Source organism: Amborella trichopoda, chromosome 8, assembly GCF_054954075.1.
Source record: "Amborella trichopoda isolate Santa Cruz 75 chromosome 8, AtrichopodaSantaCruz75HAP2 v2.0, whole genome shotgun sequence".
NCBI lineage: Eukaryota > Viridiplantae > Streptophyta > Magnoliopsida > Amborellales > Amborellaceae > Amborella > Amborella trichopoda.
In genome coordinates, this window is record NC_142343.1 from 32,619,358 (window position 1) to 32,644,737 (window position 25,380).

At 36.8% G+C, this 25,380-nt stretch overlaps 1 protein-coding gene across 11 annotated transcripts in view; it reads right to left on the reverse strand.

Annotated features, from left to right (window-relative positions):
* PDE149 (integral membrane TerC family protein) overlaps positions 1 to 25,380 on the reverse strand; it is a 51,748-nt gene that overhangs the window by 3,015 nt on the left and 23,353 nt on the right. For 2 of the 11 annotated variants that reach the window (XR_016060703.1, XR_016060702.1), the window contains exons 8-12: positions 24,212 to 24,298; positions 20,025 to 20,074; positions 19,691 to 19,747; positions 19,454 to 19,532; positions 8,819 to 8,877 (exon numbers count right to left, since the gene is read on the reverse strand). Coding sequence is in view for 6 of the 11 variants with exons in the window: in XM_011628900.3 (XP_011627202.1) it covers positions 3,564 to 3,621; positions 8,819 to 8,877; positions 19,454 to 19,532; positions 19,691 to 19,747; positions 20,025 to 20,074; positions 24,212 to 24,293 (385 nt within the window). In the remaining 5 variants the exon portion in view is untranslated. Of the gene's footprint in view, positions 1 to 3,563; positions 3,622 to 8,818; positions 8,878 to 19,453; positions 19,533 to 19,690; positions 19,748 to 20,024; positions 20,075 to 24,211; positions 24,299 to 25,380 lie in introns of all 11 variants that reach the window. The other 9 variants (XM_088873724.1, XM_011628905.3, XM_088873725.1 and 6 more) reach the window with 7 other exon arrangements.

A 25,380-nucleotide genomic window follows, 5' to 3' on the forward strand; every position in this document is an offset into this window, starting at 1 on the left:
AGCAAGACTCCATTTGAGATCCTCCTTCCTCTAAGTCTCATATTGCATCTGCATCAGCCCATTATGTCTATATAAATAAATCTGAAACCCCTTGGATTATTGACTCTGGAGCTACTGGACATATGATGGGTATGGCTGATTTATTCTCCTCTTATATTCCTTGTTCTAGGCATGTATATGTTAAAATAGCATATGGTTTTCCAATCACGGGAAGGGGATCTATATACGTTACTCCTTCTGTTAACTTGTCATCCACCTTGCATGTTCCCAATCTTTTTAGTAACCTCCTATCAATCAGTAATCTCACAAAGACCTTAGATTGCAGTATAAGCTTTTCCCTTCTCATTATGTATTCTAGGACTTGATGATGGGGAAGACATTGGGGCATCATCGTGAAAATGGAGGGTTGTACCTTTTGGAGACTCCTGATTGAGCCTTGACTGTTGCAACTACATCTTCGATTGCTAATAAATAAAGAGTGTATTTGTGGCATACCCGCCTTGGTCATGCATATTTTACTTTGCGTTTTTTATTTTCCAAAACGTTTTTCTCTTGGTCAGTTCAATTGCAAGGTGACATCTGTGAGTTGTCAAAACATTGTAAAACTTCATTTCTATTAGTATTAACAAAATGAGTGATGTCCCATTCTCTCTTATACACTCTGATATGTGGGGTCCTTCTTCAGCTGCCCCTCTGCTTGGATTCCGTTTCTTTGTTGTGGATGATTGCTCACAACTATCTATCTAATGAAACACAAAGATGAAGTTGCCAATCTATTCCAAGTTTATCACAAAATGGTTAAACCTCAGTGCGATGCAGAAATTAAAATATTCCGTTGCAACAATGGGGGTGAGTGTGTGTCAAATCAACTCAAAGATCATCTTCTTGATAATGGGATTGAGTTCCAAACAACGTGTCCATATACACCTCAACAGAATGGTATTGCTGAGAGGAAAAACAGGCATTTGTTTGAAGTCACCCGAGTTCTTTTATTAGCAATGAAGGTCCCAAAAATTTTCTGCTCTGAAGCAATTCTCACTGCTGCCTTTTTAATAAATCACATGCTCTCTCGTGTTCCTAAGAAAAAATCTCCCACTGAAATTGTTTATCCTGACTCATCCATGTTTCTTGCACTTCCCATGGTGTTTGGTTGTGTATGTTTTGTCCACATCCTTGGTCCAAAGAGGGACAAGCTTGATGCTAAAGCTTTCAAATGTATTTTCCTAAGATATCCATCTTATCAAAAGGGATACAAGTATAATGATCCTATTAACAACGTCTGCTATGTCTCCATGGTTGTTACTTTCTTTTAATCTATTCCGTACTTCTCATCTATAAGTCATGAGTGCTCTCCTCAGGGGGAGAATAAGATACAATTTAGTGAAGAGAGCACATTAGTGGTTGCCCTTCCTATTCCCACACCATTTTAATCTGAAGAGAAAAGTGCGCATTCAAAGGAGCTGAAGACATATACCAAGAGGAAGAAAATGGTACAACCCAACGTTCTAAACAACTATGCCTCAAATGCTAACCCGAAATTAGGAACTATTCCCAACTCAGGTAATTCTTCCGCCCTTTCAGAAAATCCTAAGATACACTTACCTATTTTTATTCGCAAGGTTACACGTTCTTGCACTCAACATCCTATAGAAAACTTGATATCCTATAATTCTGTGTCCTCTCATCATGCCTTCAAGTCAGCTCTATCTTTTGTTTGAGTACCCTCCTGTGTTGCAAAGGCGCCAAGGGCGAGCACTTGAGCAAATAACGCACGGGAAATCAACAACCTTCGTAAAAGGAAGAAGTTCATAGGATGTCAGTGGACATCTACTATAAAATACAATGTTGATGGCACCATTCAAAGGTATAAAGCTAAATTGGTTGCAAAAGGTTTTACTCGGACTCCTGATATAAACTACCAAGACACTTTTGCTCCTATGGCCAAGAGGATCATTCTTTCACTAGCTGCTAATAAATCTCGGCAACTCTACCAGCAAGATGTAAAGAAAGTATTCTTGCATGGAGATATTTAAAAAGAAATCTATATGGCACTAGTTTTCAGATTAAGGGGGAGACATGATAGGTGTGCAAATTAAAGAAGGCAATATATGGAATGGACTTAAACAATCTCCTAAAGCATGGTTTAAAAAATTCAGTGTGGCACTGCAAAAGTTTAGGTTTAAAAGAAGCCAATCATACGCTCTTTGTGAAGAAAAATAGTGCTGGAATAACAACCCTTATAGTGTATGTAAATGATTTTGTTGTGAAAAGGATCATGTCAAGGGCATTAAGGATTTTAAATCTTATTTAAGCAATATATTTAGGTCCCTCTTCAGTATTTTTTGGGAATTGAAGTGGCAAGATCAAAGAAAGGGAAAGCCATCTCCCGAAAAAAAAATGTGTTAGACTTGTTACAACAAACGGGGATGTTGGGATCTAGAACAGCGGATACTCCTATAGAAATCAACCATAAACTTCATGGAAAAAAGGGAGAGTTGCTTAAAGATCCTCATCAATATCAACAAATAGTGGGCAAACATATATACCCATGATCACTTGACCAAACATCTCTTATGCGCTTAGCGTAGTCAGGAAATTTATGCATGTACGGCATAAACCACATCTTAATACAGCGTATTAAATATTAAGATATCTCAAATCTGATCCAGGGAAAGGGATATTATTTTTCAATCAAGGGATTCTGATGTTGCTATTTACACAATGTGGATTGGGCTGGTTGCCAAACACAAAGATGATCTACAACTGGCTAGAAACAAAATATGGCAGCAAGGGCAAGTTCTGTGGATCAAAAGTGTTCTTTTTTATTTGGGAGTTAAAGTTACGCTTCCCTTTGACTGAATGAAGCAGTCATTCATATTACCAAAAATCATGTGTTTCATGAAAGGACTTAACACATTGAAGTAGGTTGTCACTTCATCAGAAGGTTGTTGCAAGATCTTCATACTCCTCATGTGAAAGTCTAAAGATCAAATTGCAGATATTTTAATAAAGTAGTTGGACGAGACAGAACACATGATATCACAAGCAAGCTGGGCATGGTTGATTTCTATGCAACAGCATGCGGGGGACTGTTAGAAATAACATAGTTAAGCTTATTGTATTTGATGGGCAGAACTGTCTTTTTTGTTTAGGACTTATTTGTCCTATTTCTCTAAGTAAGGGCAGTATTGTCCATAGAATGTAATTAGGTTAAATGTAATATAAATAAGAGGCATGGAGGTCACATTGGACCACCATGCCACTCTTCTCTTCTGTTCTCTTCTCTCTCTATCTCTCACACATCTCTATCTATCTCTCTCTCTCTCTCTCTCTCTCTCTCTCTCTCCTCTTCCTCTTTATCTTCTTTCTTCTCTTTTCTCTTTAGATCCTATCTAATTGTTCTCTTCTCTTGTTTACACTCTTGTGGCTACTCAATATTATTTTCAACTATTCATAGTGTACACACAAAAAACAGAAATACATATAGCTGTACATTTTCATGACAATGATTGTCTAATATCGATTAAAATGAAGCACGATGAAAATGGAATATTGATACCCACCAAAGAAATCTAGTATCATCTTGCTACCAATGAAACCCAGAACAACACCTATGGAAGGCTGCAAAAACAGGCAAAGAATGTCTCACTAGATACACTCATTAGGTATAAAACAGATGTCGGAAGGAAAACCGCTTCCAAAAGAAGAGGCCAGATGATGCAATACTCAATGGTTTACAATTACATTAACTATGATTCCCAATAGCAAAATTACAGTCTATTGGAACCAAACAAAAAAGAAACAAAATACGTTTCATTAGAGATGACATGATCCCTCTCGAATAGCCTTGAAACATCTTAATATTCATTCTAGTGAGAGTTCAATGAAGCAATGTTTATGCATCTAATGTCAAAATGCTAGTTTATGTCAATAATGATTTAAAGTTTACAGTACTCAAATGTAAATTTCAGAAGAACTGTAAAATGGAATGCAATAAATCTGTTTAACATTGCAAATACCATGACATAAGCATTCTATTCTGGCAACAAGAAAAACTGATCTGCTGGGTACTCACACATTTATAAATATATGAAATTTGGAATTCCTTTGCATTATTATCTTTTGAAAGGTGTGCTTCCTGTAGGTTGTTGTCATTTTAACATATAAATGTGCATCAAAAGGATGTAATCCCTTGTTCTGATTATTGAGGCTAAGGCACTAGAGCCACATTTGGGAGATCTAACCTATCAATTATTGGACACTAAAAGGGTTATTGTTTTTGAAACCAGAGCAAGCAAGTCAATGATTCCGGCATTAGGAATTTGAGTCTCAAACATGTCTCTCATATGATCACCACTTTCCTTGTTTTTGTTCAAAACATCATATTTGGCATATTGGTTGTAATCTTGCTCAAATCTGACTAATGTTCATGAGAATTTCAAGAACTGGATTTTGGGATAAGAGTCAATGCTATGCAATTTTCACATGACTGGGCTCTCATGCCAGGTGGAATCATAGTAAACAAGAATATTTAATCTGGATGGCCGATGAAAACTTGAAATGAGGAGGATTGAAGAATTAAAAGGTTTTCAATTTTCTAGGAAGATATTTCCAAAATGATTAGATCACAATGTGTGCAGCCATGAGAATTCCCAGTATGAGATTTGCAGTTACAAGCCTAAATGTCAATGTGGTCTAGCTTAGAGTTAAAAATTTTTCTTGCTTTCATTTATTTATACCGGTGAGAACACTTATAGCTGTCCAAACTACAAAACTCAAAAAAATAAAACCTAATACACTCTAGGATCCTTACCTGCATTCCATTACAAAGAACTTTTGTTCAACTAAGATCAAGACAATGCACAAGAATGACTCATAAAAAATTGGAACCGTAAATATCTGAATACCTTGCCAAGGATTAGCTCCAAGGACTTGTTACACTCCACTCCAAATCTTCAACACCAATGGCACACGTGATGGAGGTCATTCACTTTGTCTCACACAATATGCGAAATTCTAACATGAGAGCATGGCCAAGGTCCTTTCAATGGGATAGGGAAACCTCTACCTAAGTCACACTAATTTAACTGTGCCACCCCTGTGGTCTTACTTGGAGCATGGCACCCCTTAAAACCCTAGGAGAAGGAACATTGAGGGAGGGAACATGCTGCCCTAGGGAGGAGGAGAAGGAGAGAGAGAGAGAGGCCATCCCCTTAAGGGGCATTTATAGTTGCAAACTAGGGTTTCTAGGTCAAGGGTTTGCCATCTTTTGAGATTTGATCTTAACAATCGATCTAAGGAGATCTGTGGGGTGAAAAGATCTCATCTACCATTCCCTAAATCAGCCGTCACGATTAAAGAGAAGGTTCTAGAACCATTATCCCTCAGTTTTGTTTAACTCATTCCAATCAAATATTTGATTTTAGGAAAATATGATATAGTTACCAAAACTCTCAAGTTATAGAATAACTTACTAAAAATTTACTCAACCAATCCTCTCTCTCTCAATCAAAATATTCTCAAAATCTTTTCCAAATCTTGGGCTTCTGGAAGCCTTGAGCTACAAGCCAAGAGAGAGAGAGCTAAACAGGTGGGGGGTGTAGGTCTAATGGGACCCATGTGAGCCTCACACCGCACTAAAGTGGGCCACCATGTGGGGGGCCCTATTCCAAACGAGCCCCCACACTTGCCAAATAATTTAACAGAAGAATTAGGAATGCACATATTTAGAGAAACAAAAACGTAGCACTCTCTAGTCACGTGATCAGATTGTCTTGAGTCGATAACCCATGGAGCAGGTTTCTAAGAGGCAAGAAGCACATAAGTACCTAAATTTGTAAGGGTGGCAGTACGAGAGGTAGAGGGAACCATAGACTGTTCTACTTGTTTAAATATATTCTTCTTTGGAAACAACAACAAGGTTACCAATGGAATCAGACTGTTGTTGGTGATCATTGAGTATTCTCAGATAAGGCCCATCACTCTCAGATGTGTAGGTAACTTGGTTTGCCCAAGCAGGCTTACCAACCTTGTCTGAACACTTATCAACCGTATGATTTGTACGGCCACAATGTGTACACTTGCAAGTTCCTCGACCCTTGCCACCATGACCTCTAGCTCCGCCTCTTCCTGAGTCATGACCATGTCCCCAACCTCTGCCTCCATCACCTGTCCCTATAACTGTATTCAATGCTGATCCATCACTACTATTTGAGTCAGAAGGAGCAGATATATTGACTCATTGAATGCACGAGTAAACATTAGCAAGAGATGAGAGTTCACTGCTTGTCAAGATTTGTCCACATACAGAATGGTATTCAAGATCAAGGCCTGATAAAAATTTAACAACACTAAATTCTTAACGCTGCCTCTTCTATAATCCACATCACCAGCTATAGGCTGATATAGATTTAGCTCTTCCCACATACCCCTGGGGGTATTACAATACTCATTCACACTCTTATTTACCTTGTTGGAATAGAAACATTTTTTCGAGAGATATTTTTATCTGATGAATATGTTTCTTTCAAAGTGTCCCAATTTTCCTTAGTTGTATCAAGAAACATCACATTACCACTTATTTGGAGCTTCATACTACACAACCAGGTCATGATTATGTAATTCTCTCATCCACTCTCCATATCTACTATCAAAATTACTAGGCTTGTCCTCAGTCAAATAGTTCAGTTTACCCCTTGCACCTAGGGATACTTTGATAGATTAAGCCCATACAACATAATTGAAATTATTTAGTTTTACAGAGGTGATTTGTATCCCCACAGTTTCTAGAAGACCAAGGATTTCAGGTTTAATTTCCATAAGCATAAAATATAAAGGAGAAGGACAACCCAGATTGGCCAATTTCAGTCACTCACACAAACCTAGTACAATGTAAAAACAATTTAAAATAGTGAGAGATACTTATCATTCAGATCCGGTCACATTCTCACACTTGAACAAATTAGGGCAACACCACATTGAACACATCTAAGCATCACCATATTACCAACATTGAAACTAGATCATGATCTCTTTTTAAATCTTGATCCGCAAGGACGATACTCTAGCACGGTATTATAGCACGTTACTGTAGCACAGTATAGTAGCAAAGCACTGTAGCCTATTATTGTAGTACGGCATTGTAACACAGTACTATAGCACGTTACTACAGTTTTATGATTAAAAAGAAAAGGAAGAAAGGGGAAGGTCATGATTCCTCTCTCAGAAAAGGAAAGGGGAAGATGAAAAGACAAAGAATTCAAGAAAGAAATGATTCAAGAATTAAAAAGGATTAGCTCTAATACCATGTCAGATAATATAGAGAGAAAAGAGAAAAAGAAAGAGAACAAGAAGAGAGAAGAGGTGAAAGAAAAATATGAGAAACATGAGAGGAAAGAGAAATACATGAGGTTCTACCCACCGTCACGCACTTCTTAGCCTTATATTTTACTGAAATTTATGATGTGGACAAAATTGCCCATACAAATATAATTAGGACACTTAGGTCTAAAACTTACACAGAGAAAGAAAACAAAGCATAACAACACAAACCACACAAACCCAGACTTACTTAGCCAGCAGGAGAACATGCGAACGAAGTAAAGGTTCTTCCCTCTCTATTTTACTAATCAGCGGTATGAAACCCCAACCCTAGCTATAAATAGCTTTCATACCCCTCCAATATATAAAAGAGTGAAAGTGAATGATGAAAGAACAGAACACAAGACAGACTACACAATAAAGTAAACTTCATGGTGGTAAACTGATGGTTCCAGTTGCAATCGCTACAATAAAAGGTTGGCCCTATGGCAATTGACAAAAAGAATATTTACTTGCATGAGGATACATGATAAGGATTGTGATGCTTTACCCAGGGTTCCTAGTTTACTAGAAGGAGCCTACACTTATGAAGCAAATCTAATTGAAGCAAGCTCCCAGATTACAATTGAGCTTGAAGTTATGAGGTATCACTCTCTTAGAGACTTCACACTACGGATATCTTGTGAAGAAGTGGAATATGAAGGAGCAAACAATTTTCCTTCCCTATATAGTGAATCACAAACTTATACAATGTGAGGGAAATTGAGAACCCAACTATGCCCATACATTTGATAGGAAATACTGTATATTGTACTAGTGACATTCAACGCACTTCGAAGTTTTCAATGATTCACTGAGGCACACTTTCAAGCATCAGCATAACTTTGTCTGCATAGATTCAAGGCAATCAATAGCAGTTCTATTTCCCTAGTTTTTCTTTTAAACCTGTGAATTGGAAACCACTGTTCGACAATGGCCAATCCAGTTTTTATAAAACTCAAAGAAGCATTTATTTGTCCATGAGATATAGTCCGATGGCTACCCCAGTTTTTAGAATTTTGAGTTAAAGTATTCAAATCCTAAAGGAGAGATTCCTTGCTTTTGCTTAACACAAAAATAAACAGAGACAATTAAGATTAAGATGGGAAAAAGTACAGTTTATAGAAGTTGTACAGCTTGGAGATAAGTGATGACATGTCATTCTATAATACGGATGGTTGTTTGTGGTTAGTATCTCAAAGGGCTACAAAATGATACACATATCATCATCATCATCATCCGAGCCTTCTCCCAACTAAAATGATACACATATATACAAACAAACAAACAAAAAACAAGAAAAAAGAAAACAAGGAAGGATAAGAAAAGAATGGATGACAGTAGGAAGTAACACGTTGAAATTAATGATTGACAAAGAAAAACACTTAATTAACAATTTAAATGACACCAAGTCAAGTAAGCCAATAGTAGAGTGAAATTAGAGGTATTTCGAGGCCACCTGTAGATATTCTAGCTCTGACATGCTTCTGGAAATGAGCATATAAAGTGACCTTAGACCTACAATAGAGGATAAGCAAATTGTAACGGATTAGCCCCAAGTCATATCTGTCCACTTACAAGGAACCACAAAATATACCATGAATATCCATGGAAAATTGCAGAATGTAAAAGTTAACATGTATTTCCCTCCACAATATGCCCAAGTTGAACTGATAATAAATTCTAAATGGAGTGGTTTGTATAAGGTGTCAACCTTAAACAATCCAAATAACGCGCGGCGTTAAGTTCTGCTAAAAGAAGTAGTTTTGGTGCAGGATAACATTGTGATGACCTAAAAAATGGTTTTCGTGAACTTAAAAGCTTTAAAAATGGTGCAGATTGAGTATACCTATGAATACTTTAAAATTTTGAAAATGGACGCTCCAGATAATGTGCTACAAGATGCACTATTTTCAATACTTGAAATCAATTTTTTTCATATCCATACATCTAGCGGTCAATATGATCAATTGGAGGTTTTTCTAGAGTCAGAAAAATATATTTTTGTGGGTTTTTGAGGTGCACCTTACTTCTACAGTATATGGGTGACACCTTATATAAACTTTCTCCAATTGTAAATCCAAAACAATCTCAAGATTAAAATATTGACTATTTCTACTGTTGGTGGGATTTAGAGGTGAAAAGCTTTATACTCGACTATTTCAATTGTTTTAAATGGCCGCTAATTTCAATGAATCAGCCATGAACTTACCTCACTTTAAACAGTCCAACAACAGCTAATGATTAGAATTTCAGGAGCAGTTACTTATATTTGTTGGAATCAATCTAAGTTTCGTAGTTGCTATGTTCTAGTTATGTATGCAATAATGACAATCATGTAAAATGATGGCAACTCATCGCCTTAGTACATGAGTACTTAACCTACCTGATCTCAGGGGGAGACCACAAGAAAGTAGAAAACAAGATGGAACTGCCCCATTTTGGACGGCTCTCATAGTAAACATCTTGCTCACCAAGATGTGTTCAACAAGACGTATCATCATCATCATCATCGAAGCCTTTTCCCGACTAATTGGAATCGGCTATTCAATAGGGTGTGTGATAAAGACATTATGACCAGCACAAAGAGATCGTATGCAAAGCTTGTCTCTCTCTAACCAATGTACAAAGATTCTTCTCAGATTAGTTAAGAGTAAGAAATACAAAAGCAACCAAGGAGCAAAGAGGGAGAAGGAGATAATAGTGAGCGAGAGATCAAAGGCTTCGTTAGAAAGAAATAGAGGAAGAAGAGATACTTCGAGAGAAGAAAGCTAAGAAAGGTCACGTGAGGTCAAAATCAAAGCCCCACGCACCTTTCTAAGTATTATATTAATTATGAAATTAAGTACAAAAGCGCTCTTTTCGAGAATAGATGGACAAATATGTCCTTAGGGACGTAAAATAGAATCAAAAGAAAACTAGGAGCCAATATTCACTTTCACAACACTCCTCAAGATGGTGCATACATGTCAATCATGCCTAACTTGTCTAAGATAAATAGTAGCTGAGGTTTCCCAATGGCCTTTCTTAGAATATTTGCAAACTGATCTTTTGCCTTCACATAAGGAAGACAAATTTCTCTAGTAGCAACTCTTTCTCTAATAAAATGTCCATCTACCTCTATATGCATGGTTCGATAATACTCAACCAGAATGTGAACTACAATAATGGCTGCTTTGTTATAACAATACAGAGACATTGATCCCTTTATAAGAAAACTCAGATCTCTTAATTGGATTTTTAACCAGAACAACTCACATGCTCCAAAAGCCATGGATTGATACTCTGTTTCAGCACTTGAAAGGGCTACAACTTCCTAATTTGTACTCCTCCAAGTCAGAAAGTTATCTCCAACCAATGCACAATAACCTGATGTCAATCTCTGGTCCATAGTAGAACCATCCAAAACTGCATTTGTATAAGCCTCAACTCCTAGATGCCCATGATTCTTTCATACCGCATAAAGACATTTTTTGTTGTATCATTTCCCAAAAACTGACAAACTGAGAGGATATGTGAAAGATATTAAACGTTTTCCATCACTTGGACGAAAAAATATTGGGACATTCTATTTCTTACAGCACTTGCAAATTGATCATGTTCTATATATCAAAATGGTCAATTTCATCATTGATAGTCGAAAAGAAAAATAAAAAATAGTTTTTTCAAACCAAAATAATTTTTTCTTTTCTTTAATTTTAAGTGTTTTCAACTCCCAATCTTCTTGATTCTCATCTCCATATGTAGTATTATCTTCCTGATCCCGGTATACAGTCAGCAAACGACAGTCCTATACCTGGTGACAATTTTAAATATCTAAGAATTTTTTAAGAAGCTTCAAGGTGAGTTGTAGAAGCATGCATGAATTGACTTATCACACTCATAGCATATGCAATACAAGGGCGTGTGTGAGAGAGGTATATCAATTTACCTACTAACCTTAAAAACCTATCTACATCTTTAGCTACTTCACCCCTTTTGTCATCAAGTTTGTGGTTGTATTCTGTAAGCATATCAACTGGCTTTGACCCAAGATTCCTTGTTTCTTCGAGAAATAAAAATTCCTCTCTTAGATCCTTAACTTCAAATTCCCTATCCAATAAACTCATGAGTTGTTGAATTTCCTTAGGACAATTACCTGTCACAACAATATCATTCACATAGACAACAAAGGCAATGGTGTTGACCTTGGTATGTCTCACAAATAAAGCATGATTGGAATGACTTCAAGTATACCCGAATCTTTGGACAGCACCACCAAACCTTTCAAACCAGGCTCAAGGGGATTACTTTAGTCCATAAATGGCCTTTCTCAGCCTACACACCTTTCTCTCATATTTATGAGCCGCGAATCCAAGTGGAGGAACCATGTACACTTCTTCCTGGAATTCCCCATGAAGGACTACATTCTTGACGTCTAGTTGATGTGACGGTCACTTCATGTTAGCTGCATCCTCGCCACAGAAGCTAATGTCTCCTGATCGTTTATTCCATAAATCTGAGTGAACCCCTAAGCAACTAATGGTGCCTAATATTTGTCAATTGTACCATCATCCTTATGTATCATGGTGTAAACCCATTTGCCACCAACCAGCTTTTTCCCTTTAGGAGGGTCTGCCAGTTCCCGAGTACCATACTTCATTGATACCATTATCTCCTGACACATAGCCTCTTTTCACTTGGGATGAGCTAAAGCTTCTGTAACACTGGATGGAATAGAAACAAAAGAGACATAGGACAAAAAAACATGATAGGATGGAAACATGAATTCATAAGAAAAAATGGCTAATCGGATGTGTTGTGCAACTTCATCTACCTTTGTGTAAAACAATAGGTATATCTGAATTGTCACAATGGGGTCTGCAAATATTACCTGGATCAGAGGTATACAATTGGCATGAAGGTCTGTTAGCTGTGATGATCTCCACCTTCTGTTTCCATCGAGTATAGACTTTTAATTCTCTTCCACACACTATTCTCCCATCGAAGCGAGGTGGGAAAAAAGGGAATGGACCGAAAAATGGTACATCTATTGAAACGATTTTCTTTCTTGACACCAGATTATAACATTTGTAACCATTTTGTGATATGAATAACCAAGAAAAATATATTTTATAAATTTTAGATCCCATTTAGTATGGCAGGAAAGTAGAACATGAGCAAAGCAAACATAACCAAAAACTTTAAGGGGAACAATGAATAATGGACGATCAGGACAGAAGTTTATATGGAAACGTATAGTCTAAAACATTAGATGGCATCCAATTAATAAGATAAGATGTCGCGTGCACATCTTCGGACTAGAATTACATTCATACCCAAGAGGACAGCATGATTCACTTCTAAAAGATGTCTAATTTTTCTTTTAGAAACACCTTTGTTATGATGTACAAGTGTAAGAATGATGATGTATTATTCCATGTTCATCCAAAGAGGGCTATAAGTCTCTATTAAATTTCTCTCCACCTTAAGCAGATCGAAGTACTTTAATTTTTGTATGAAATTGAGTGAGAATCATCTTATGAAAGACCTTAAAGACATTTGGAATTTTATCTTCGGTTTTTATAAGGTAGTTCTAGGTACATGAAGAATAATCATCCACAAAACAAACAAAATAGCAATAGTCAAAACAAGATGTAATAGGAGAAGGGCCCCAAATATCAGAATGAAGAATAGAAAAAGGAGCCTTGCTCTTATTAGTGCTTAGTAAATAAGAGTTTCTACAATTTTTTGACAGCTTACAAACCTCACATCGAAACTCAAAGACACTAGTAGAGATAAACAACTTAAAAACAAAACTTTTATCAGCTAAAAAGATGAATGACAGATTGGAGATGCCATTGCCAAATCTGATCTTTATTAACATGGAACTGGACTGTAGGATTGAGAGGTAGCTGTTGCCGAGTCGAGGGACCACTAGCTTCATGACCACTATCAATTATCTTAGCTAGTGTCTAATCCTGAAAATCACACAATGTGAAGAAAAGAATGTCGCGCTACAATTCAAACTCTTGGTAATGTTACTGGCATACATTAAGTTTGTAGCAAAGATGGGAACATGAAGAATTGATGAAAATGACATTTGAGAAACATCGACAATTCCTTTTCCTGCACTAGCGGAAAAAGATCCATTAGCAATCTTAACTATCCCTACCAGAACGACAAGTATAGAAAGACATACCGGTCATGTGATCTGATGCGTCAGAATCAATAATATAAGACCGTCCAGATAGAGTAAGGGATACATGATTAGCAAAAGCATGAGTACTTGAGTTTGCAAAAGATGAAGTAGAGGTTGTGGATGGGCCATCCAACTATGCATACAATCGGCAAAGACTTTCAATCTCCTCTTTAGGGATTGTTATCATCTCTTTTAGAGTAGGAACTGAAGATTGGATTGCATTTTTTACTTGGCTGATCTGTACAAGCAGTAGCAGGTTTCCTAGTGGATGAAGCCCTGTGAGAAGTAGACTGCCATGGACCATTAAATTTAGCTAGCCGAAGAACTAGTTCCCAGCAAGTTTCCTTAGTATGACCATTTCTACCACAATGATTACACTTTATATCCTTGATTCTGCCCCCCTTTTCAAAATTTTTGAGTTCCACCCCTCTTATTGTTTCTAAGGCGTAATGAGGCTGAAAGAAGGGCAAATCGGTCAAGTACTTGACTAGGCAGCATGAAATGTTTTTGAATTTTCTCTCTAGACAAAGGAATATACCTGGTTAAGTGATGGACGAGTATCCCTACCAAGTAACCCTAACTAATTCAGATTCTTGGTTCAATCCTGCCAAGAACCCAAAAATTCATTTTTCTTCCACAAACTCTGTGTTTCCCTCCATCTACTTACAGGCCGGTTTACACATCGGATTGTCGGCCAACTCCTGCCACATACTACAAAGTAAAGAAGAATCAGTAGCAACAAACTTCCTCATCTATGAGGTTATAAACCTAGTTGTAGCAAAGCTTCTCATGACAATGTTGTCGCATTAAGGATGGAGGAATGATTGTATCTGAATAACATAATATCTTTCCCTTGCTCAACCTAGACTTACTACCTTCAATTCAATGATGGTTTCTTACTATAGGTCTGCATAGTGAGTAGCCCAAGGGCTCCAAAATCAATTCTACCTCTTATTCCTTAGCAACCTCCTTGCTTTAACATAGCTCTTTGCAATATCTCTGATGTCCTTAGCTACATTTTCCTCCCCAAAGTTACTGGGATAGAAATCAGGAGTAGGGGATCGCAACTAACGGAAAGTTCCTCATGGTAGCGAATCCAAGGGGATCAAATGACAACTTATACAAAAGCGAGCTCCATCTAGTTAAAAATTGAACCCTTGAGAAAAGTTAACTAGTATAGCAGTAAAGTATATACAACTATATTATATCACATTGTTACACAATCCTATACTGCTTTACTACAATATAATTATTTGCCATGTACTACATTCTACTATGCTTATATATGCTCATATACAATATATAGTATATGTCATAGAATATTATAAATATAACACACTGCTATACTATACCATACTGTTATACTATACCACTATACAACACCACATTGCTATACTGTACTACTATATAATACTATAATGCAAGGAAATCTGAATCCTGTGTAACTCATGATCTACATCCTTACAAGGAAGAATCAAGATTCCAATATTTAAGATTCGTAGGGCAGCAAGATACCTTACCCAGAGTGAAGGATTGGGATTTTGGAGAGGAATTGACCCCTTGGTAGGTGGATTCCATTAACTATTTTCCTCCTAATCTCGTCCACTACTTTATCAAGCCATTTAAACAAACTCTTTCTAGTCCACTTTTCTTGAGAGAGATCTACAATACCGTTGAAGAATATCCCTCTCCAACGATACACCAAGCAATTCACAAAATGCTTCCCTGACCTATCCTTCCAACCATTAGACATAATGCTAATTCCAATCTTAGGACACATCTGCTTGTAATTATTGAGGAATAACCACCTCCACATCAAAGCAAGGGTCTGCAAGCTCTCCAGAAGTTGGGCCCTTGAATCCCGACCCTACTTGCCTTATATTGAATATTATTGTCAGATTTCCTTGCATTGCACAAAATTTTAAGAAGGCCAGGGGGAAATGAATTGCACAAACTGTACTTAAAATTTTGTGCAATTCATTTCCCCTCCCACGTGGACTAAAGGTCTTTACCTCATATAGGGGTTTGTGAAGTGACGGGTCAATTTGACTTTTAGTAGGCCTAGCAAGTTGGGGTTGAGAAGGCCAGGAAGTAGTAGAAGGTCAAGACGTAGTAAATGGTCTTCGAATGGTGGACAACTTGAAGTGTTCCGGCCCACACTGCCCCACACCAGGTACTACAGGTTCGAGAGGCAGAGGACGATTACTTGAGGCTCCTGCCTGACTTGCAAACATATAATCTATAAAGGCCTATTGTCTATGCATGTCTTCCACACCAGCCCTCAGTGCCATCCCCATTTGCGCTACAAACTCTGCCTCCTCTTCCTCTCAAGAAGAAGCATAATACTCACTCCCAATCTCCAGAGTCACCATCTGTCTCTGCACCTTCTTTCCCCTTGAAATCATGATAAATCGCTTTGTCTCCTCCCTCACTCGCGGAAGCCTACTTAAATAAGCCTCCTCATCACCTTGAATGTGGGCGAGGTGATGTTTTAGGTGATCAATATTGATCATCACAGGCTTCCCATAAAGTCCTCACTTCATCCACCCCTTACCCTTCTCTGGCAGTTTCATCACATTCTACTATACTGGATCCTCCCTTGTCATTTCCTAAACTGACAAAAGGAAGCACAGAGACACATCCAACCAAGAGTACCACTAAACCAATCAACGTACGATAGATGCATAAAAAATAAAATTAAACAAAATAATATCATCATTGCAATCAATGCTTGAAAAAACTCTTTTATATAAGTTCAAATTTAAACAAGAACTTTTTTTTATGCATCAAAGCTGGAAAAAATTTGATCCATTGAATTTTTGAAAAGAAAATTACCACTTTTAGTTTTAAATAGTCCAAGCACAGTGGATGTATAAACAAACCATTCAAAATATATAATCTATATCATCATATTAAAAACAAAACCATCATTATAAATGCATAAACTTCTGTGTACATGTAAAAAGTTCCTCTATATATGAAATGATTGGAAAATAAATTGTATATTACACTATTGTGACAATTACACAAAAAATGCAAGAATAACTAAAATAATGCTATGTCAAATGATATTATCAAAAACTAAAGTAGTTTTATGAATTTAAACTGAAACAAAAAAAATAATAAAACTTAACCAAAATTTTGAGCCAAACTCCTAATTTGCCTGATCTTTGCTCTCGATGCAAATCAGCACCTCTAATCCTTATCAAAGCTTCCTGAAAAACCCTAATTGAAACCCCCAAAGCAGTTTTGGGCTTCGAGTTTGGATTTAGGAGATCCCAGCTCTTAAAGTTTTGGATGCATGTTGAATATGATAATTAGAATCTCAAAAATCTGAAATGATTGGATTGTGAACCTCGAAATAGGTTCAATGATGAAATTTCACATAAGATTGACAAGAAGTTTTTATGACATAAAGAAATGGTCCAAAAACGATGTGCGCACCTAGGCGGTCTGGGCAGCCAGCGCCTAGGCAGGCGCCAGATTTCTAGGCAGCCTGGGTTGAAGAAGAGGGGCAGCCAAGGGAATACGAGTACGAAATTACGAATTTACAACTATCAGGCTATACCATTTAACACAAATATGATAATATGGAAATAGCACATTAACACATTATAGAGTACTAAAAAATCCCATAATCCAAAGTTGCTAACCATTGTAATAGACTACTAGCACAACCAAAAATAAAATATAAAAATAATACAGACATCATCCATAAACCCTACTCCATAGTCCATACCCCTTAATCCATATACCATTCCATAATCCATAGTTCCATATAAGGATACAGGCATACACATAAGAGTAGAAAATAAGAAAAAGAAAATACACACTCGAAGACTCAAGAGTCAAGACTCTTCAATCATCATCAGAAAAAGTACGGTATGCTTCATCATATGCATCGAAGTCGAGTCCATCATCATTAGAGTCATCTCCCTCTTCAACATAACGCCCGTCCTCGTCCGTTTCTTCTCAATATGCCTCTTCCTCTTCTTCTATCCCCCTCTTGTTCTGTGCAAATGATCAAGCCTAGGAATGTAGGCTGCTCTACAGGATGCCTCTTTACCCTTTCTTGCTTTCTGTGTTTTACAAACTCAAATCTTATTTAATCTAGCCCTTGATATCTTTAGGAACCTTCTTACAACGGGCAAAAAAAAAATGCCCCTAATACTAGCAAGTTGTATCTTGAACCGGTAAATACCTCCATAAGTATCCTTTCCACAATAAGAACATCTTATACAAGTTTTCCATTCAGATTCGGGTTATAACCATACTTCCAACCCGGATCACCATTTCGAGAAGAACCTAGAGAAGACATTTCCATATAACAAGGCTCCTTTTCTTCTTTTTGGATTTACCAAATTCAAATATTGTATAATCTCATCCCTAATAGCTTCAGGAAACTTTTCACAAAAACCAACGTTCCCTATAATACTAGCAAGGTATTTTTTGAACCGGTTTATAATGCTCCCATTAGTATCTTTTTCACAAAAATTACACCTTATATAATTTTTATCATTTGGATTCGGGTTATAACCATACTTCCAACCTGGAGTACCAATTTTAGAAGAACCAGATGACTTATCCAAATGACAAGGCTCCTTTTATTCCTTTTGGTATTTTACTGAACTCAAATATTGCTTAACCTCCTCCCTGATAGCTTCAGGAACCTTTGTACAAGAGGCAACAACCCCCTTAATACTAGCAAGGTATTTTTTGAACAGGTTTATACCCCCATTAGTATCTTTTACGCAATAATTACATCTTATACAATTTTTGTCATTTGGAAATGAGTTATAACTATAATTCTGAATCAGATCACCACTTCAAGAAGAACCTAAAGAAGATATTAAAATAACAAATACAATCTCAAATATAAAGATTCTTAACTAACCTTTTTCCTAGATTTTCAATCTTTAATGTATGAGATGCTTCCCAACCTCAAATGCTTCCTAAACATGCTCTAATAAGTTTTAAAGAACTACAAAAGCAAATTCAAACCAAAAGGGCGATGTTTGGATCAATTTTTCCAAATTTTGAAATGCCTAATGGATCTTAGAGAAATTCACAAATGTGGTCTTTCCAAGTTTTTCCACTCTGAAAGGTAACAAAAGGGGACTTAGGTCACATAAGAACTTAACTCAACCCCGCCCCCCCCCCCCAACTACTTTTTTTCTTACCCCTTGTTTAGGGGGAAAAAGGATGAAAACGCCCCTCCACAAGCGGCATTTTTGCCCTTGGGCAGGCAATCTCCCTAGGCACCCGCCAAGGGACCCAGTGCTTAGAAGGGCCACCTAGGCACTAGGGGGCCGCTTTTTGAAACAATTGTCAAGCAAATCAAATAATGATATCTCAAATCTGTGACATTTGATTTCTTTTCCCTGGAATTTGATCCATCTAGTGGATAGATCATGCAAACACGAGTGTATGGATGACAGTTGAGCACAAATTGGGCTCTCTAGAGGATTTGGGGCAAAAAATGGTGAAAGAAAAAGGGGCTTGATTTCTGGCCCCCCTTTTTAGCTGCCAAATGACGGTACTCAGGCAAGTGCTCTACCAAGTCGACGTTGCACTCACAGAGTTTGAAAATACTGATTTAACGTAAAAAAACAAACGCCATTGATAGCCTCAATATAAATCACATACATGAAATAAATAAGGGCAACATGACCCCCTATGATGACTCATACAGATGTGCTGGATTTACACCTTACAGATTTAACAAGGACTGTCAGCCAAAAAACGTGTAAGCATTGGAAAACATCGGGAAATACAAAGCATATATTTGGTAACAAAAGGCTCTTGCATGCATTCAGTGGCATTATGTACTAGAGTTATATGGATCAGTGTCTACAACAATATACTCAGACTCAGTTTGAGAGAAAGGATTGAGTGGTATCAATTCAATATTACCTACGATCGCAAAGAGGTTTGAAGAAAAAACTATGACAGGGTCTCTTGTTATCCCAAAAACTGCTGGTATGGAATCCACCTAGACATATCACAGATTTCTATTGTTAGCCTCTAAGCATTAGAAAGTAAAAAATAAATCACAATAACAGTGTAACAGACAGACAATAAACTTTCACTGAAAATCAACTGGAAAGTACAAAAAACTAAAAAGAAAAACAAGGAGCAAAAAAGACGTACTGCAAATGCAATATCACTGAGCTCAACAACAGCCAGTGTCAAGAGCAATGGAGTTGCCTACCAAAAATGGTTACCCAACATAATAAGCAATCGGTATTAATGAATTCAAGTTCACATTTAAAAAAACCATAACAAGTGTGAGAATATAATTATAAATAGTTCTTATTGAGCAGTCCAACTAAAAGGTATGGGCAAAAAATGCATTAATTAAATGAAATGTCCAATAAACAAGCTATGTGAATTGTAAGCATTTAGGTTAATCGCAAATCATCCCAGTTCTGACTTTCCTAATAGGTTATGACTCATGAGAAAATTGAAACCACATAATACTTACTTTCTTCACACCATCCTGCATTGTTATGAATCTGTTTCCATCGTAACCATCTGTTTAAGAAAAGACCAGAGCAGAACATTAGCCTTATTGAAAGAGTTAGCAACACAATAAACAAAAGTAATCAACATAGCAATACATACCAGACTACTTGTACCATCATACACATTTGCCCCAAAACATCTATGAGCCTAAATGTTTTTCGAAGTTCGTTACACTAAAATGATAAGCCCACAAGCCCTTTTTGATAACATAGCAATATGAAAGATATCGTATAATTATGACTCCATGGACGAGTAACTCTAATTATAAAATGATATAAACGCTACAAAAAAATAGATTCAAAAGAGAAAAGGATCCAAAAACAAACATGAAAAGTTTAACTTCACAATCATAAATATTCCATTTATACAAAAATAAGGATCATAAGAAATAATAAGAAATCTGACATGATTCACAAATGGAATGACATCTCTTATGCCTTAGTGCTTACACAGTATAAAAAGTAGTGTGAAATAATGAACTTGTGCATTTGTTCTCTTCAAAATACAATTAGAAAGACTCATAAGGTGAATTGTCAAGAAGACGTACATCAAAGGTTGGACATTATGTCAATGGGGAAATCACACAAGTGTCCATCAGCATCATTCCGAACAAGTATCAAGAATATATGCCAACAGTTTAGAATCCAATCTCCCTTCCACTTTGCAACACACCCAGCCATTCTTTTTGTTTTATGCTTTTTTGGGGGGCATGGAGAAGCTGGGCATACATACCCAAACATTATATGCATTGAAGCTTAAGGTTGTGTTTCTTCTAATAGAAAATTTGTGGCCTTCAAAGGCATCTACTACAGTATTTTCCTTTTCTTTTCTACTATGAACTCAAACTCTAAACCAATTGAAATTGATTATATTAGATTTGTTTCTATGCCCCCTATCTTTGATATGCATGCATGCTAACATTTATGGATGAGCATTCTTTACTTCCATCGTAATTGTTAAAGAATAACTTGTTTTGTGGATTGGGGCATTTCAGCCATTTTTATATACTTTAGGATACTTATTTTCAATGAGTTAGTGAGACATGGGGTGACTGAATCTCATGTCACTCTCTCCTCTCTTCTCTTTCATCATTTCTCTCTTTCTTTTTCTCTTCTTTTCCCTTTCTCTCTAGTTTTGACAATTTTTACTGTTCAAAGCATTATTCATAACACTGTTCACAGTACTGGTCACATGGCATCCAAGCACTGATCTGCTTGTTGTCTTCTCTCTTCTTTAAAGAAATAGCTATCTTCGTATAAAAAAAAAAAAGATAATTCTGTTAGTGTTGTTTTCATTAAGAAATATTTCAGTGTGTGTGAGGCCAACATGGTGGCCTCTGTGTTCTGTGCATGTACGTACCATTGAAAGGTTCCTCTCTGTGGAAAGCAAGTCACAAGGAACAACTGTAAAATGCTATAAGCTGTGTTGAAGGAGTTGTGAATGACATGTTTTGCAGTTTCATCGTAAGGTATAGTGGAAAGAGCTTTGTTCATCAGCTTTTAAACAGATAAGTGTTCTTTCTACAGTTGATGAGAAGTTATTGTGAGTGCTATCTGCTATTTTGTGCTTGTGGATCGTTGGATTTATAAATTTCCAGTAAGTTTTTAAGGTGTTTTTTAGCGTCTGGTCTGACATATACTTTCATACCTTGCATATTTGAGATTCTTTTACTCCTATGGTCAAGGAAAGTAAACCTGGAATTCCTACTGTCAATGACATAATAGGGATTCCATCAATCTCTGAAAAATTAAATGGGTCCAATTGCCTTTTGTGGGCCCAATCCACAATGGTTTTTCTAGGCACAAGGGGTAAGATGAAATTTTTTACTAAAGATGTCCCAAAAGAGTAGGAAAGTGGGTATGCTGAGTAGCTTAAGGAGAACTATGAGAATATAACATGGTTATGGAATAGTATGGAACCCCATGTGACAGCAGATGTTATGTTCTATGATACTGCTAAGGAAGTATGGGAAGTTGTAAAGGAAATATAGTCCTTTGATAAAAATATTTTTCAAATTTATCAACTTTATGAGAGTTTGTCTTTTACAACAAGGAAATAAAAGCCTTAGTGATTATTATCGTTCTTTTCGAGGTATGAGGGAAGAGTTGAATATTTATCAACCCCTAGCTTTTGATATGGAACTTCTTAAAAAGCAAAGAGAGGGATTCAGAGTTGCAAAGTTCCTATCTGGCCTTAATTCTGAGCATCATGCTGTTTGGGGGTAGATCTTAGCTAGTAGTGGACTTCCCTCTTTTCAATAACGTACACTCTCTTCAACGGTTTATTGTATCTTCTTCAAGCTACTAGCAATGGTGATGGGTATGCTTTAACCTCCTCCATGGGTAGAGGTGATAGCAATGGCTGGGGTGGTGAAAATAGAGGGTGTGGTCGGGTTTCAGGGGAAGATCGTGGTAGAGGTTGAGGCAGCACCCATTGTGGACGAACAAATCACATTACTGAAAAATGTAGGGATAAGTTTGGTAAGTCTGCTTGGGATAACCAAGTGGCTTATTTTTCTGAAGGTGATGGTGTGCACCCAGTTAGCTCCAAAGATCAAGACCAGACTCTACATTCTGCCAGTGACTCTTTCCTGCTATCAATAGAAGAATATAATAAGTTAATCATCAAGTAGCTAAGATCCATCTTACTCATCCCTCCTCTTCCACTGCTACTCTAGCGGTACTTCTGCATTCCTTTCATCTGAGAAGGCTTCTTCTTGGGTTATTGATTCAAGAGCCTCTGATCATATGATTAGTAAGTCCTCTATGTTCTCGTCTCTTAGTAAACCAGATAGCACTACTACTGTCACTCTAGCCGATGGTTCTTTATCTAGTGTATTTGGTAAAGGCGTTGTGTGTCCTACTTCTTCATTCTCAATGAGATGTTGTTTGATAGCTTATTTTTTGATGAATTAATATGCCTTCAGCTGTTTTGGAAGGAAAATCACTGCATTCTTTGCCTTTTCCCGATAGACCCTTGTTTACTGTGCTCCCTAAAGTTTTTAGGTGTGTTTGCTTTGTTCAGGTCTTAGGTCCTAGAACAGACAAATCCAATCCCCAAGCTATTAACTGTGTACTTTTAGGGTCTTCTCGTACCAAAAAGGCTATCGATGTTATCATTATGGTTTGAAAAAGAACTTTGTGTGTTCTGATGTTACCTTTTTGAAAATATTCCATACTTTTCTGATGAGGGCAAACTGCAAGAAATAAATTGGACAGTTCACACAAGGGGTGAATTCACAACCCATTACTTCTACCCTTGTTTCCATTCCTATTTCTTTCTCTATTGATAATTCATTACCTCAAGTGTCTCCTTCTGTAGGGTCTGTCTCTCCTCCTTTCACTAGAGTTCCATAGGAGGAACCTCTCAAAATGTGTACGAAGAGGAAATTAAAAGATGGGCCATCACCACCAACTCAAGCAGTCGACCAATCTTCATCTTTGTTTGCAGATCCTCATCCTATTCCTGAACCTACTCATGAACTTTAAAGTATTTACCTTCCAATAGCACTTCGTAAAGGTCAGTGATCTGGTACAAAACAGCATATTCCTCATTTTATTAAATTTGGAAATTTTGCTTTAGCACTTTCTTCTTCCATACCTAAATCCTATTAGTAAGCTCTTTTGCATATTGGATGGAGGAAAACTATGGATGAAGAAATGACTGCGCTCGAGTCAAATGGTACTTGGAAGCTCACTGATTTGCAAGTAGGAAAGAGACCAGTTGGATGTGGAACAGCTTAGGATTGAATCTCCCTACATGCACCTTTTAATATTTTACTTATTATAACAGATAATGTTGATACATATTACAAAAATAATCTTGTAAGTAATTTAATGAAACCTAATGTCCTAAAGTTTATAAAAAGGGCACAGATACCTCACACTACAGTGAGCACTAATAACCACAAAATAATTAATCTTTAATATCTTTAATAATGGCAAAGAAAGATAAAACTACATATAACAAAACAAACATCTACATGCCTCAAGGCATGTCAACAAAAGAAATGTATCAACAATTTGTCAAGTACTCTACATTACCTAGATATGTAGATATGTGTGTGTATGTGTGTAGTAATCAACAGAGTCAACTTTTAAGGTGGAACGATACACAAAAGAAGAAATATAGAAAAGAGGAAGTTACTCGTGATAGGGATAAATTTCTGGCATGTCTTCACAATCACATTATCTGATAGGTCCGTCTCTTCCTCTTCTCCAGAAAACAGCTGAACTAGTCGGGAAAAATAGAAGATCATTAGGTATGTGTGAAATGAAAGATGAATCATAAAATATGTATTTGCATCATAATCTACTAGCATTCAAACTTACTGAAATATCATTATTTTTTAAGGCATTTTCAAGCACGGACATGAAATATTCCAGAGAAATATTCTATAGAAAAATTTCACATTAATACACAATACAAGAAAAGGAGGAGGATGGCTCAAAGGGAGATAGAGGACAAAGAAAACGTGACAAGGAAACGATTGGATTGGCAATAGATGCAAGGGATAGAGATGATGGAGAAGGTGGTGATGCCTATAATGAGACTATGGACTTTGACAATAAATCTTAATTTGAATTTGATGTCATGTTTCATGGTTTGGAACTTGGGAGTGGACTCACAGGTCTGATGAGACCTGTCTTTGTTTTTGTAGGGAATTATGCTTAGTCCAAAACGCCTCATTTGACCTATGGCCCATACTTAAATTGTTGCATGGCTGATTCTAGAAACATCTCCACACTTGTGGGCTAGAAGCTTATAAATGCCCCTCGAGACTTCATTTCTCACATAAGTTCACTTAACCCTTTCTCTCTCCAAAATGACACGAACTTGTCTCTCTCTCTCTCTCTCTCTCTCTCTCTCTCTCTCTCTCTCTCTCCCATTGTGAGTGGCACACCCACAACTAGTATCTTCCTTCATCTCTATGAGATCTTTGCTCAAGTTAAGCTAAGAGAAGAACTCCATTGAAGGTCTTACACTAATTCATTAATGGTGATCCAAAGCTCAAATTCAAGCCATGGATGATCAAGTCTTCAAGCCTTGAATAATTGAGTAAGATCTTTTCTATTTTCATTGATCCATTTAGTTTCTCCTTGCTGCAAATTCTCAATTACAACAATATCTCTCCATCCTTAGATGATTAGATCTTTGATCCTTTGAGTCTGTATTGATCTCACTTGATTCATATAGTTAAAGGCTTCACCCATGCACATTTTGACATAATTTCCATGAGTTTTCTTCCTTGAATTTCGGAGTAATTTTGGCTGACATTTCTTTAAGTTTTTTGTGATCATATAAGTCACTTAGAT